Source organism: Hevea brasiliensis, chromosome 13, assembly GCF_030052815.1.
Source record: "Hevea brasiliensis isolate MT/VB/25A 57/8 chromosome 13, ASM3005281v1, whole genome shotgun sequence".
NCBI classification, from domain to species: Eukaryota; Viridiplantae; Streptophyta; class Magnoliopsida; order Malpighiales; family Euphorbiaceae; genus Hevea; species Hevea brasiliensis.
Window position 1 is genome coordinate 82130942 of NC_079505.1, and position 13446 is coordinate 82144387.

General features: G+C 34.4%; 4 protein-coding genes across 4 annotated transcripts; 2 read left to right on the forward strand and 2 right to left on the reverse strand.

Annotated features, from left to right (window-relative positions):
* Positions 1-1473: 1473 nt before the first annotated feature.
* On the forward strand, positions 1474-3176 carry LOC110657079 (protein DELETION OF SUV3 SUPPRESSOR 1(I)). The gene is made up of 2 exons (XM_021814141.2): positions 1474-1694; positions 2879-3176. Exons 1-2 carry the CDS (start codon positions 1604-1606, stop codon positions 3007-3009), a joined length of 222 nt encoding a protein of 73 aa, XP_021669833.1. The 5' UTR covers positions 1474-1603; the 3' UTR covers positions 3010-3176.
* Positions 3177-3893: 717 nt separating this feature from the next.
* On the reverse strand, positions 3894-5320 carry LOC110657077 (RING-H2 finger protein ATL56). The gene has a single exon (XM_058132508.1). The coding sequence runs from the start codon at positions 5014-5016 to the stop codon at positions 4561-4563; it is 456 nt and encodes a 151-aa protein (XP_057988491.1). The 5' UTR covers positions 5017-5320; the 3' UTR covers positions 3894-4560.
* Position 5321: 1 nt separating this feature from the next.
* On the forward strand, positions 5322-8082 carry LOC110657116 (bidirectional sugar transporter SWEET5-like). The gene is made up of 4 exons (XM_058133161.1): positions 5322-5410; positions 6908-7124; positions 7278-7631; positions 7769-8082. Exons 1-4 carry the CDS (start codon positions 5322-5324, stop codon positions 7904-7906), a joined length of 798 nt encoding a protein of 265 aa, XP_057989144.1. The 3' UTR covers positions 7907-8082.
* A 70-nt stretch (positions 8083-8152) lies between these two features.
* Positions 8153-13201, reverse strand: LOC110657081 (serine/threonine-protein kinase STY13). Its single transcript, XM_021814142.2, has 6 exons — positions 12545-13201; positions 11311-11432; positions 9835-10031; positions 9523-9697; positions 8849-8983; positions 8153-8733 (listed from the first exon to the last, which is right to left on the reverse strand). Exons 1-6 carry the CDS (start codon positions 12849-12851, stop codon positions 8527-8529), a joined length of 1143 nt encoding a protein of 380 aa, XP_021669834.2. The 5' UTR covers positions 12852-13201; the 3' UTR covers positions 8153-8526.
* Positions 13202-13446: the final 245 nt, after the last annotated feature.

Here is a 13446-nt window from a genome sequence, read left to right on the forward strand (position 1 = left end):
ATTTAGAATTATTTGACCAATAGGCCTTAAATATTTAATAGTTTTAGTGATAAAAATTAAGACATACACTAGTTACTTTATCTATAAAAATTTATTATTATTATTATTACTATTATTACTACATGAGAAATTATAAGATACTTTTAGTATTAATTTTTAATATACCATATATTCTTAAAATTTTAATTATCTCGTAAATTATGAAATGTGGTATATTTTATTGCGAAAAAGACGGCATGAGCTCCTAAATACCTAATAAGCCTCTTATTGGGAGGGGACCGTTGGTAGGCTGTTGACCTCAATATCCAAAATTTTAATTTTTTTTAATTACATTGGAAATAAACTGAAATTTTATGATTCATATTTCATAATCGATCTAATCATTTCATTACTTTAGTGAATGAGAAGGTTCATACTTTAAACCTTCTCAAAAATTTTCATAAATCAAGAAAAAGTCTAAGCAGCTCAATAAATATTATCTTATATCATTAAGACAATTTAAATATAAATTTAATGATATAAAAGTAGAAAACAACACTTTACTATATATATATATATAGTGATCTCTATATGAATTAAATGAGAATTTTATTTATTATATTCAAATTAAAAATAAGACTATAAAATTAAAAAACCAAAAAATAAAAAGTTAAAAAAAATAATATAAAAATATATATATAATATCATCTTATATGTGTGATGATACTACACTGTCTCTCTCTGTGTTCTGTCTCTTTTCTCTCTTTCTTTTTTTTTTTTTTTTTTTTTTTTTTTTTTTTGCATATTTAAACTTTTCAATTCTAGTTTATGATTGGAGGCATTGCTCAAGAAGTTTTTCCAAACTAAGAATTCAAGTATTGTATCAGCAACCTAAACATAGGAGCCATGAATTTTTTAAGTCCTGTTAATAAGTGTAGGATATGAGTCAGTCTATTGTGTATAAAATAAAGTTTAGTTAAAGTGTGTTAAGTAGATGAACATTTTTGGCTATTTAGCTAGAGTAAATGACTAAGAAAAAGCCCTCTTGTTTGGATTTAGAATCTGCTTGGCATTAACATTTCAAAGCTTAAACTACTTTTCAAGAAAAAAAAATTAGACGCTGTTAAAAAATTAATTTAAAAAAAAAATCATTTTGCTGTTTTAAATTTAATATTATAATAACTAAAATTTAGTAAAACAAGATAATTGCTGCAGAATTTAATTTTGTAAATTAAAATTATTATAAATAACTTTTCACATTAATATTTAATTTAGTAAATCATATTTTAATTTAATTATTAATATTATCTTATATATAAAAAATTAATAAAAAAATTTAATCACAAATATATATGATAGATATAACGGAAGGATTGATATTTTCTGTCCAATAAAAAGAAAAATGCGACGTCTTCATTATGAGTACGTCGTCGTTCATAAAATTAAAATCATTTATTCTTTAAAAAAAAAACAAAAAAAAAAAAACGCTTTTGTCGTAGATTGCAAGTCAACACTCAACAAAAACCCCAATCTTGCTTGCGAGGTTAGGGTTTCCCTCAGATCTCTCTTAGAATAGCTGATCTTATAAATTCGGACCAACAAGATCTTGTTTGGAGCAATAAAAATGGCTACTGAACAGAAATCAGCGACCGAGGACGTGAAGATGGACCTCTTCGAGGATGACGATGAATTTGAAGAGTTTGAGATCAATGAAGGTAACTCGTAACCGTGATTGCATTTTATATATTAATTTTTTGGACATGCGGATATTTAAGTTGTTGATTAAATTAATTTTGGGGATTGATTAGCTTGGTTGGCTCTTTCTTGTTAGTTTTTAGAAGGATTTTACTTTTTTTTTTTTTAAAGCAAGGATTTTACTTGAATAACATGGTTTGTACGTTAATCGGACTGTAGGTTTTAGTAAATAATATTTATATGGGTATGAATTATGGAGATGTTGAGGATGCAAAACTGCTGAATTTTGAATTTCGGCAATGTTATTCCGATTGGGTTTTGAGGTCTTTTGGGTGAATTGATTACCCTTTTGTCTTTTTGGTGGTGCTCCTGATTTCAAAATTGATGATGGTGCATTAGCACAGTACATTATTTCAAAGAAGAATCGTTTCTTTTTCTTCAACTAGCTTAAATAGATCAATAACAGGTTGCTTTGTCAGTTTATGTGGCTAGGTATGAAGGTGTTTAAACAGGTCACTCCTGTAACCCTTTCGCTATGGGCCAGAGTTTCTGGACTCAGATGGCTCAGGCTCAGATTTTTTTCCAATGACGGATGCTTGATAATCATGCTTTTCTGAAATATGGCTGTCCCTGTCCTCTTGTTAATTGTTCTCTTAATTAGCTTATTGCCGAACTAGTTTAAGAAGGAAGTTGGTTCTGCAGCTCTTGAGTCTTGGAAGATAAATAAATGCTGCAGCCTAAACGTGACATGGGAGATCACAATTAGTGTGTATAATTATAATTTTGTGAAAATTGCTGGTGTAATGCATACAGATTGACTGGTTATACATATGTATGTGATCCAAACATTTTAGCAGAAAAGAGAAATAATATTGTCAAGTATTCATTTGTATAACATGTGAACTTATGCAGCAAAATCATAGACAAATTTTGAGGATGAGAAAAACATAATCACTCTGTTATTTTTTTTTCCGAATCTATGTTATTTTCTTATATATTTCTTTAATTGAATTTTGTAACTTTCATCTTTGTTCTTTTTCTCATCATCACAATGGATTGAAATTTAATGGCCTTTTTCGGTTCACAGAGCAGGGAGTCTCATGCATGGGAGACACCCTTTTTTCTAGTTCTCCATATTATGTTGCGTCTTTTGTGACTCATTTATGAATGGTCCTATCATTTCTAATGATAATAACAATGACAGTGTGGGAGGACAAGGAGGAAGGAAAAGAGGTGACACAGCAGTGGGAAGATGATTGGGATGATGATGATGTTAATGATGACTTCTCGCTGCAGCTGAGGAGGGAATTGGAGAAGAACGCTGAGAAAAACTAAGTAACTAATTTGTGTTGTCTCTCAGTATTAGCATATGTAATGGAGTATCAATTAGTAGTTTGAGCACAAGATGTTCTTTCCATGTGCTTAGCATGGAGAAGATTGTGTGAACTATTAAGATCATTTAGTTCAGTTCAAAATTTAAGCTCTGGAACTTGAGACTTTTATTTTCTACAACTTCGACTTTACGTGCTAGGGTTTTGTGCTTGAATGGGTTGCCTCATAGGACCATGTTAAATTCCTCCGTTTGTGTAGTACGTTTATGAATAACATGCTATCATGGTGAGTTGATGATGGTATCCCACTCGAGCGGTTGAGCCAACATCTTGACATTGGGAGAACAGTCCTTTTCTGCCATGGTGATGGAATGCTGTGGTCTTGCAACATACAATGGAAAGTGATTCTTTGTTTTTGTGGTGGTGCATTTCAAGATTTCGATTCCTATGTAGGTTTTGAGAACTGAACATGGTATAGAAGTCTTTCAAAATTAGATGACATTATCATTTAATTAGTTTAAATTAGAGGAGAGGTTAATGTATCATAAGTTTTTTGTTCTCATATACAGCACATAAATAGGTCTCATTTTATTGAAATGTCAAAGAGCATAAAGGACAGGAAGAACACCCGAACGACAACATAGTCAATTTCATGTTAAAACTACGTTTCTCAGTTTCTTTTTAAGCTACAGAAATGCAAGGAACGAAAAATGGACTTCTCAAGGAACAAGCTCCAACAACGGCAGTGGCAGCACCACCAACAACAATAACACTGGAAAGAGGAGACTGTATTCTTAAATTATGGAAAATCCTTTTTTTTTTTTTTGTGAGTAATCTAAAATCCAACGATAACATTACAAAACAGACTACTAATCATAAGCAAGAGGATAACAAAATTCACCCTGGATTGTATTTATGAAGTAGTAGAAGCAAGAAATTACATCGTCCCTCCATATGGGTATTACATTTGACTTGTTTAAGACCATTTTTCACAGCTCCTAAAGGTCTAATTATCAGAGGGAATTTTCTGTCATTAAAAAAAATATTTTCTTTTCTTATTTTAGCTTTATGAGCAAAAAGAGCGCAATTACCAAGTGAATGCATCCATCACTGCCCCAATTGCCCAGTTCAACGAAATAATGATTGATGAACAATCAAAATATAAGAGTTTACACCCACCTATATGTCATTAGAACTGCTACTTATTTGATCCTGCAACTGTACAATGAGAAGGTCAGATCATGCACAAGTGCAACAGATGATTAAATAAGATGCATATGCAAGATTTTAACAGTGGAATTTTATACATAATATGCCTAAAATAGAATTCCAAGTTAATTTCTTAGTTATGCTGCTGAAAAAACAAATATTGACATGATCACATCTAGCAGAACCAGTAATAGATCTAAATTTGTTGAAAAACGAGTGGACTTGCCGTTTTACTTGCATGACCGAGGACGCTCACACCAAGTTTATACCACAGGAACTGGAAGCTGATTTATGATGGATTGACAAACTGGAGTTCAAGCCAGTCCCAAATGAAATCTATTTGCTGCTATGTTAATTCAACTCCAATAGCTGAGACACTACTTTCTTGACTCAAAATGACCCCAATATTCGGGGGATGAACTCTGGTTCGACAAATTGGACAAATGGGAGTCTTCACTAACCACGAATCTATGCATTGGGTATGGAAGCTGTGCTTGCAGTTTGGCAGTAATCTGCATTTATCACCCACATTGAAGTTCTCTAAACAAACGACACAATCCACAGAGCTAGTTTCTCCCCTCCCTTTTGCCATGAAATCGAAGCATGGAAGATTCTTCAAATCCTCGTTTGCGATCTTTTTGGTTCCATTCCTGCTGCTGCTGCTAATACCTGCTGGAACCATATCCTGACCATTCTCATATCCTCTCCTGAAAGCTCTTCCAACTATACAAAGATGAATCAGTACCAAAACAGCAATACCCACAAACAATAGTATCACAGAGATGATGATCTCCATTACCATAATATTTATATAATATTACTAATCTCCAAAATCCAGAAAGAGATTTCCTTAAAGCATTCAAATTTTGGTGCTCTCATGCCATAAAGAACCAATTCCCAGAACGAACTCTATTATTTCCAACAACGGCAAATCACATGTAGCAGCAGATTACCATAAACACTTCAAAACCCAAAAGTTGAAGACTCTGTGCAGAAGTCATAGTCATGGAACAAAGTCATTGATCTCATTGAACCAAATGGTACGAATTTTCTCTTTCTTTCAAGATCATCAAGAAAAGTTGAAAAAGAAATAATCTTTAGGAAAGAATGGTACTTACACGTGTTATTTTGAGGCCTAAGAAGTTTGGTGGGGAAACAGAAGCTGCTGAAAATGGTATTCTGTTACAAGTAGGCAGGTCTTGTTTTCTCCTGTTTCCGAATTTGGAGAATTTTAGAATGGTTATATCATATTCATACGGCGGAACTGATGTATTCCAACATGATCAACATCTTACATACAAAAATTGCATGGGAGCATCATAATACCTTATCTAGCAGATTAAAAATTCAAGTGGGTACCAATTATCTTAATCCATGAATTACTTGGAATTGTGTGAGACAGATCAAATCTGCTTAATTACACTAGGAATGGGAGAGAAAGGAGATGAATAAGTTAAGATTTACTTAAGTTTAATAATGAGTTTCTTTTATTTATTTATTATTATTATTAAAAGAAAGGTGATAATTCAGCATCATTCGTTCTTGTATTAAACAAACGTCAACTTCAAGCTGAATTTTGTAACTTCAAGAGGGGATTATATAAAGGAACAGTTAGAAAAAGGAAATCTAGCAAAGTAATATATTTTTATTCAAGTTTAGTCATGGAGAAAGATTGATAAGATCAATCAATGGAGGTGTTAAAAGCTCATAATCGTTCCACAGACACCGTAAAAATTTGGTTAATGATCAATGGTTAGACATGATTCACCATGATATAGATTCCTGCAGAAGACACAAAAGAAAGTGACATCCAATAATTCACATCCCAATACCCAACTCCTTGTCTTAATTAATCTCTGCGTCGCCATCAAATGATTGTGTCCGGACTCCTACACCTATTAATATATTAATTCTTCTATATGGCAACTAATGAAATTGATTCACCCATAAGCCATAGCAAGTTCTCTTCCTGCTCTGCGTCTATCCAACTCATCTCCAAACTAATTATTAATTAGTCAGATGGATCCTTGGTACCCATAGTCTGATTTATTTCATTTTAATCCTTAAATTTTAAAAAATTCATAAAAATTTTATACTTACATTTTATTATAAGAAAGTTTTCATCGACATTCAGCAATTATCCGCAACCCAAAATTAGATGGATAGTTATGGATGTAATTAATTTTCATTACAAGAAAATCACTAGTATACAATCGCCACATCCGGATCTCTTCGTGTTCCATGCATGAAGCTATTTAATCTAAACCTAATTAACCATCGCCAATTGCGTTGAGCCTAGTTTTAATCTTTATTATATATTACATTTTTCTTCAATTATTTCGCCAATTAACTTTTTTTTTTTTCAAATTAAACGAAAGGTTTTTTTTTTTTTTTACTTAAATTCTTCTTCCTCTCAATAGTGATAAAATATAAAAATGGTAGACACTGGAACTGTTAGAACTATTGCAGGGATCATTGGTTAGTGTTGCAAACCCTAGCCTATTCATATACTCATGTTGATTTTCACCTTTTGGATCTCTCTGACAATATTATTATTTGTTTCACTCTACAGGAAATGTCATCTCTTTGTGCTTATTTCTGTCTCCCATGTAATCTTCTTCTTCTTCTTCATGACTCTTAATTTCCTTAAATTTCTTTGTTTTTGTAGTACAATGACTATATCTAAATTGCAGCCCAACGTTCGTGAAGATAATTAAGCAAAAGGCAGTGCAAGAGTTCAAGCCTGACCCTTATATAGCAACTGTGCTGAATTGCGCAATGTGGTCCTTCTATGGCCTCCCTATCATTAAAGAAGACAGCATTCTTGTCACCACAATTAACTCTATTGGTTTACTTATAGAGATCATCTACGTTTCCATCTTCTTCATCTTCTCTCCTATCAACAAACAAGTATGTTTTATATCAATAATATTCACACTATAATTAGTTCTAGAAAAGAATTTTCCATCAAATATAATGCAGGAGATCAAGAGTTTAAACCGAAAAATCCCTCCACGAATGATTTATAATTGATACATGTTGTATTTTTATGGTGAATTGCAGAGAAAGATCGCCATTGCACTAACTGTAGAAGTAATATTTGTGGTGGCGGTTATCGTGGTCTCCATGATGGCATTCAGTTCTCCAAAGAAAAGAGCCATGTTTGTTGGGATATTGTGTATCATCCTCAATGTAATTATGTACGCTTCTCAATTGACTGTCATGGTACGTTTCTCTGTTTGCACTGCATATGTAATTTACTTTGATCTTTGTTTTATTTATTTATTTATGTTGCAGAGGATGGTCATCAAGACAAAGAGCGTCAAGTACATGCCATTTTTCCTGTCCCTTGCTAACTCGTGTAATGGAATAGTTTGGGTGATTTACGCACTGCTTAAATTCGATGTTAATGTTGTGGTAAGAACCTAAAACGCACATATAATATTCCTCTTTTCTTTTGGTGCTAAAGAAAATCAATAGAACTGTTATCTTTTAAGAAAATCAAATGGAAAGATAGCTAACTCAACATGAAATTCCTCCATGCTTTGCTATAGGTTCCCAATGGTTTGGGAGCTATATCGGGATTGATTCAGATCATACTCTACGCAAAATACTACAAGACTACTCGGTGGGACAATGAAGAAGATAATTCCAAAGAAAAACCTGAGGTTCAACTCTACTCCACAGTTTGAACTCAATTGTGTAGTTATCATTCAATTGCTGCAGGTATCATCCGCCCAGAACATCAAAATCTGTACCAGTATTGTAAATGTTTTAACTTCAAATTACATTTGCTTTACCATAAGAAAGAAAATGGAAAGTCGAATTGCTGGATGTGTTTCTTATTTCATTTGTAACTGCAGATCTTTTCAGTAACTCTTAATGCCAGAACTTTGGGAAAAATCACAGTGAGCCATTACCTAAATTAACATAGGATATACACCAAGTGAAAGATTGTAACAGTATTAATTATCCTAATAATGTTAACAATAATATCTGCTTACAGCATATAGAAAGGGTGACCTTAGATCTAAGGTGGTCATGCCAGTTGCCGAGAATTGCCGGCCAAATAGATACACATATCTCAAAAACCCCCAAAAAATATTGGAGAAATATAGAAACAAAACAACAGATTTACATCATCCAATGAACTGAAATGTGATGCAGCTCCCATCCTACGTCCACCATCATCCACTCTTCATCATTTTATATCCCAATTCTCCTTTACCTTCACTGTTAATTACAAATCCGACTGCCATAGCCCAAAACAATCATACTCAAGTCATTTTGTCTGCCCAAAGGCAGTAATCCTTCAAGGTCCTCGATACTTGCGGAAGCAGAGACAACCACCCTGTTGATCAGGAGGGATCATACCCCCACCTTTTGATATGTCAATGGCCTCCAACATGGAGACAACCTCGTCCATTTCAGGGCGCTTGTCAGGGTTAGCATCCCAGCACCTCTTCATTACATTCGCTAGAGAGCTTGGGCAACACCTTGGTATTTCTGGTCTCAAATTCTGCCGTATACGGGAACAACCAGCCAATATAATTGCAAAATTAATGGATTTACTCTTAATATAAAGCATGTGGTGATGCAAGAAGAAATCAGTGGGATAGGAAAATATAATATACCTGACGGACCACAGCTGAAGTCACTTCCGAGAAACTAAGGTCAGCATATGGCATGTCACAGCAATATATCTCCCATATACAGATGCCAAAACTGTACACATCACACTTCCTATTATATGGATTGCCATTCAGAACCTGCAACCCATGCATAGTACAAGGCACTGATCAATTACTCGACTATAGCATGATTTGCCAAATATTTCACAGTAATATTAGGAAGCCGAGATCACACCCCCCCCCCCCCCCCCAAAAAAAAAAAAAAAAAGAACCCACAAAAAGGAAAGAAAGAAAAAAGAAGAAAAAACAGGAGGAAGAAGAGATAAAACTACAAAGCAAAAGTTCAAACTAACTCCAACCTGTCCCATCCTGCCCCAGCAACACCCCAAGGGGAAAAAAAGGACAATGCAAGCTAAAGGTTCCAGTAAAGTCAAATCCATCAATCTTTATTATCGAATAACACAGAAGGAGAAATGAAGCAGCAGAAAAGCAGAGGGTTTTTTTTATCAAAAGCAGAGGTTGTTCAGTGGCAACAGGGTCTTTGCACAATGAGAGGCATTGGCATCTGTATGCACATCCTTCCATGCATGAAAAACACTAACAATGATTTTGATTTAAATGAAATACCCAAAAAAAAAATGCATACTCCAACAAAGAAAAATAAATAAACTCTATACCTCAGGAGCCATGTAGCCTAGTGTTCCTGTCTCCCCAGTCATATCATTAGGATTTGAAGCCTCAACTCGAGCAACTCCAAAGTCAGCAATTTTTACAGTGCGTGTCTTGTCCAATAACATGTTTTCTGTCTTTACATCTCTGTGAACAATTTTCTGGGAATGAAGGTAACTTAACCTACAATACACAGTCAATTTGGATTCCAAATCCTTGGTTAGCTAAGTAACAAATTACAGATGACTCTCAAACTGCGAAATTTATATATCATGAAGATAGAATTAGAAACATTAAAAAGAAATTGAAGAGTGGCGTACCCTCTGGCAAGATCAAGTGCCAACTCCACAACAACTTTGAAAGCTAGCTTCCTTCGTCTGTTCTTTATAAGGTAAGATTTTAGAGCACCTCCAGGTAGATATTCCACAACAACACAACATATATTACTTGGCATCCCAATTTGGCCATTTTCAGTTTGTATCTGCAGCTCTGCTGAGCCCATTGTTGCCCCTATAAACTGAGAGCAAAAAACCCCAGAGTCAGAACATGAGTATCAAGAACACCTACTACTCTTTTAAGTAAAAATGGTAACTGCTACTATTTTATTTGGAAAATATAAGCCTGATCAACTGCCATACAGCCTCACATGTCCCTCTGGTTTGCATTGCCTTGTAATTATTACAGTGTTAAATACTTGCAACGTCTGTATATACTGCCAATGTCTGTATAGAAGTTCAGCTAATTCCACTGATTAACAGAATAAAAATGATGACATTTAGGAGCATTTTTTGAACATTGAAAACTGCCATTACATCACCACATCAAAAAGATAAAGGTGGACCTAGACCAGGGAGAAAAACAGCCTAATAATTAATGGACTGAAATGCATTGAACATGCATAAAAGAAAATTCTTGTATGTTTCATTTTCAAATTCTCCTTCATGGACTAGGAAATGACAGCACCATAGCCGCATCAATTGTATAGATGAGTTGAGATAACAGATGAAAGTAAATTCTTGATGCTATCCAAATGTAATTTTTAGGACACCAGAGAATCCTACAGCTCTTTATAGTTCCCAGAGAATTACCAGAATTAAAATCAATACCAATAATTCAAAAAGCAAGTACTTTGCAAAAAAGGCTTGTACCTGAACACTTAATTAAATACCACCATTTAGGCAAAGCAGTAGAAATAAATCTCTATGTCCTAACATACCAAATGCTCTGGAATGGCATTCTATGAAGCTAAATTGCTGAAAGGCAAAACCAATAGAAAATGAAGAATTTGAATGATAAATCTTTCACTGAAGCAATGGACTAAACAATGAGTAAGATCAATTAGTGGCCTAAAAGTAATGCTTTTCAGGAAAACATAAAGTTTATTCTATTCCTGAAAAGGTTAAGGAAAAAAAATATTGGAAAGAAAGGTGATTTCAAGAAGAAAATATAAGTCACAAAATGCCTTTATAGAGGTATCACTACCATTGTAAACTCCCCCAACTTCAATAAGGAAAAATTAGTAAATTACAGACAAACTTTAAAAAAAAAAAATCCACAATGATCACACGCTTCATGACCTAAGCAAAAAGCTAGCTTATAGGCCCCCCTAACCACAAGAACTGATGACAAAAAGAGAAAGCAATCAACTGATTTTCAGGTTGCTAATATCCCAAAACTGAAGCAATGTGTGGGGGGAAAAAAAAACACGTGCACACACACAAACACACACTCCCCGCTGATTACCGAATTCTGCCCCTAAATAAATGGAAGATAAATTGTAAATGAAGAAAAGTGACCTTAGTGACATTAGGATGATCAAGTTTATGCCAAACAGCAACTTCTTGGGAAAAAGCTGCCCTTAGTGCGGCAATCTCAGCTTCTGTCCGGTGGCCCTCTTCACCCCAATCAAGCAGCTTAACTGAGGATCAATGAAGACAAGATTAATGTTAGCAAAACTGGAATCAAATCATACAAGCATCAGTTGTATCAGTAGCAACCTATTCTTGTCTCTTTAAAATGATGCAATTGAAAAGTGAATAATATTAGGGTTTATTCAGATAGATGAGATTTAAAATCGAAGGGGTATTTAAGTTTGATATTAGCTAATACTTCATGAGTTTTTACTTGAAACATAAATTCAAATTCACATTCATCTAAAATGCATACCTATTCAAATGGACCCCTAAAGGAGAAAATTCAGGATTTAATAAAAAAAATACAATTATAATCCAACAACTTATGTTGGGAGCTTAATTTCCAGCTACCAGGCCTACTTTTCCAAATTTTTTTTTTTTAATCCTTATTGACTTGACATTAAGTAGCAGCTGGGATCACATGAAAGTTTAGAAGTACAATATTGTCAGTCAAGTTATTGGTGTCGCCACCAATTTCAACCCAAACCCGTGTAAGAGTCACGGATTCCATAAGAGTACATTAACAATGCTCAATGACCAACATCCTCACAAAAGTTAATGCAATAAAAATCCAGAATTTTCCCATAACTTTTCATTGCTGCAGTTTTTTTTTTTTTTCTTAAAAAAAAGGCCTAAAACTGGTACTGTGTCACTTGAATAATTGCATTATCAAAGGGCATGCAACAATAAAACGAATCTCGAAGTGGTCCAACTGATCCAATTTTGGACCGACCAAGTTAAAGTAAACGTTAGGAAAAACATAATTCATTTTTCTCCATTAGTCCAATGGAGAAAAATAAAACACTTAATTTTGCAGGAATATAACATTGCATATTCTCTATGGCGAAGCAACACAGAACATCAATACAAATGCATATTTTTTAGAAAAAGGCAAATGGACATTCATCAAATCCATCAATACAAACAGAAAACACTAAAACATAGATATTAATTTGATAGATTCATACGGTACCAGAAATGGAAAGGGAAATTCAAGAAGGGGGGAAAAAAAAGAAAAGAGGAAATTTATCTGTGCATAATTAGAAGCTAAATCCCTAAAACAAATTTCACGGAAAGGGGGAAAAAAAGAGCTAAAATAATAAAATAAGAGACTGACCGGCAACATCCTGGCCATCGTAGATGCCACGGTGAACGGTGCCGAAGGTGCCCCGTGCAATGACAGTCTTGATGATGAGCTTAGAAGGGTCGATCTCCCATGCCTGCCTGTCCTTCCTGAAGGTAGGCGCAATAGTCTTGGTAGAGTCGGCGGTAGCAGCAGCAGCCACTGATGAGAGATGACCATCATCGGGTTTCTTATTCTTGTCCATGGCCCGTACCTTATTGAGATGCCTCTCGAGTTGCTCATCAAGACTTTTGAGATCAATCTGATCAGCCCTAACAAACCCATCACTGTTTTCCTTCATTATTGCAAAAATGATTTGTGGGTATAGAGAGGGAGTGCTTGGTGATGCTAATATTCAGTATTCAGATGTCGTACGAGCAGAAAAGCCGACAGAAAGAAAAAGAAAGAAGATGCAGGGAAATGTAAAAGCTGGAAAGATGGTTAATTGCGTATTTAAGGAGGGTGAGTGTGGAGTTGTTCATCTCTCCAGCTGCGATAGGCCATGTGGGCACATGCAATTGCCTCCTCTTCACAACGTGTAGCTGTTTCTGAATTCTGACCCACACTCCCTTGATCTCACCTTCCCTTCCCTTCCCTTCCTTTCTTTCTCCTTCCTCCTTGTTTAGTACTTCCTAAAAAAAATTAAAAAAAAAAAAGGGAAAATTTCTCAGTTCAACGCTATATTTAATATTTAATATTTAATTTATTAAAATTTAAGTCCTTTGCCTTGCCTTGCTTTGCTATTCCATTTTGAAGGTTTTCGTGAAATTTCGGTAACTTGAAAGGAAAATGCTGTGAAATGCGTTGATGATGTTTGTTTTGACCTGAGAATTGTGATTTTCTTTGGTTTGGCAACATCCCATCAGCTGGTTGCACTTATTACAGTTTTAATAATT

What these genes read in the sequence shown, in the direction of transcription:
- LOC110657079 (XM_021814141.2), top strand. Translation starts at nt 1,604, where the DNA reads ATGGCTACTGAACAGAAATCAGCGACCGAGGACGTGAAGATGGACCTC. An exon ending in AGAGTTTGAGATCAATGAAG is followed by an intron (nt 1,695 to 2,878) that starts GTAACTCGTAAC and finishes TAACAATGACAG; the next exon opens with TGTGGGAGGACAAGGAGGAA.
- LOC110657077 (XM_058132508.1), bottom strand. Translation starts at nt 5,016, where the DNA reads ATGGTAATGGAGATCATCATCTCTGTGATACTATTGTTTGTGGGTATT.
- LOC110657116 (XM_058133161.1), top strand. Translation starts at nt 5,322, where the DNA reads ATGGTACTTACACGTGTTATTTTGAGGCCTAAGAAGTTTGGTGGGGAA. An exon ending in ATTCTGTTACAAGTAGGCAG is followed by an intron (nt 5,411 to 6,907) that starts GTCTTGTTTTCT and finishes TCTAAATTGCAG; the next exon opens with CCCAACGTTCGTGAAGATAA. An exon ending in TCTCTCCTATCAACAAACAA is followed by an intron (nt 7,125 to 7,277) that starts GTATGTTTTATA and finishes GGTGAATTGCAG; the next exon opens with AGAAAGATCGCCATTGCACT.
- LOC110657081 (XM_021814142.2), bottom strand. Translation starts at nt 12,851, where the DNA reads ATGAAGGAAAACAGTGATGGGTTTGTTAGGGCTGATCAGATTGATCTC. An exon ending in TAGGCTACATGGCTCCTGAG is followed by an intron (nt 8,984 to 9,522) that starts GTATAGAGTTTA and finishes CATGGGTTGCAG; the next exon opens with GTTCTGAATGGCAATCCATA. An exon ending in CTTCAGCTGTGGTCCGTCAG is followed by an intron (nt 8,734 to 8,848) that starts GTATATTATATT and finishes CGTATACGGCAG; the next exon opens with AATTTGAGACCAGAAATACC.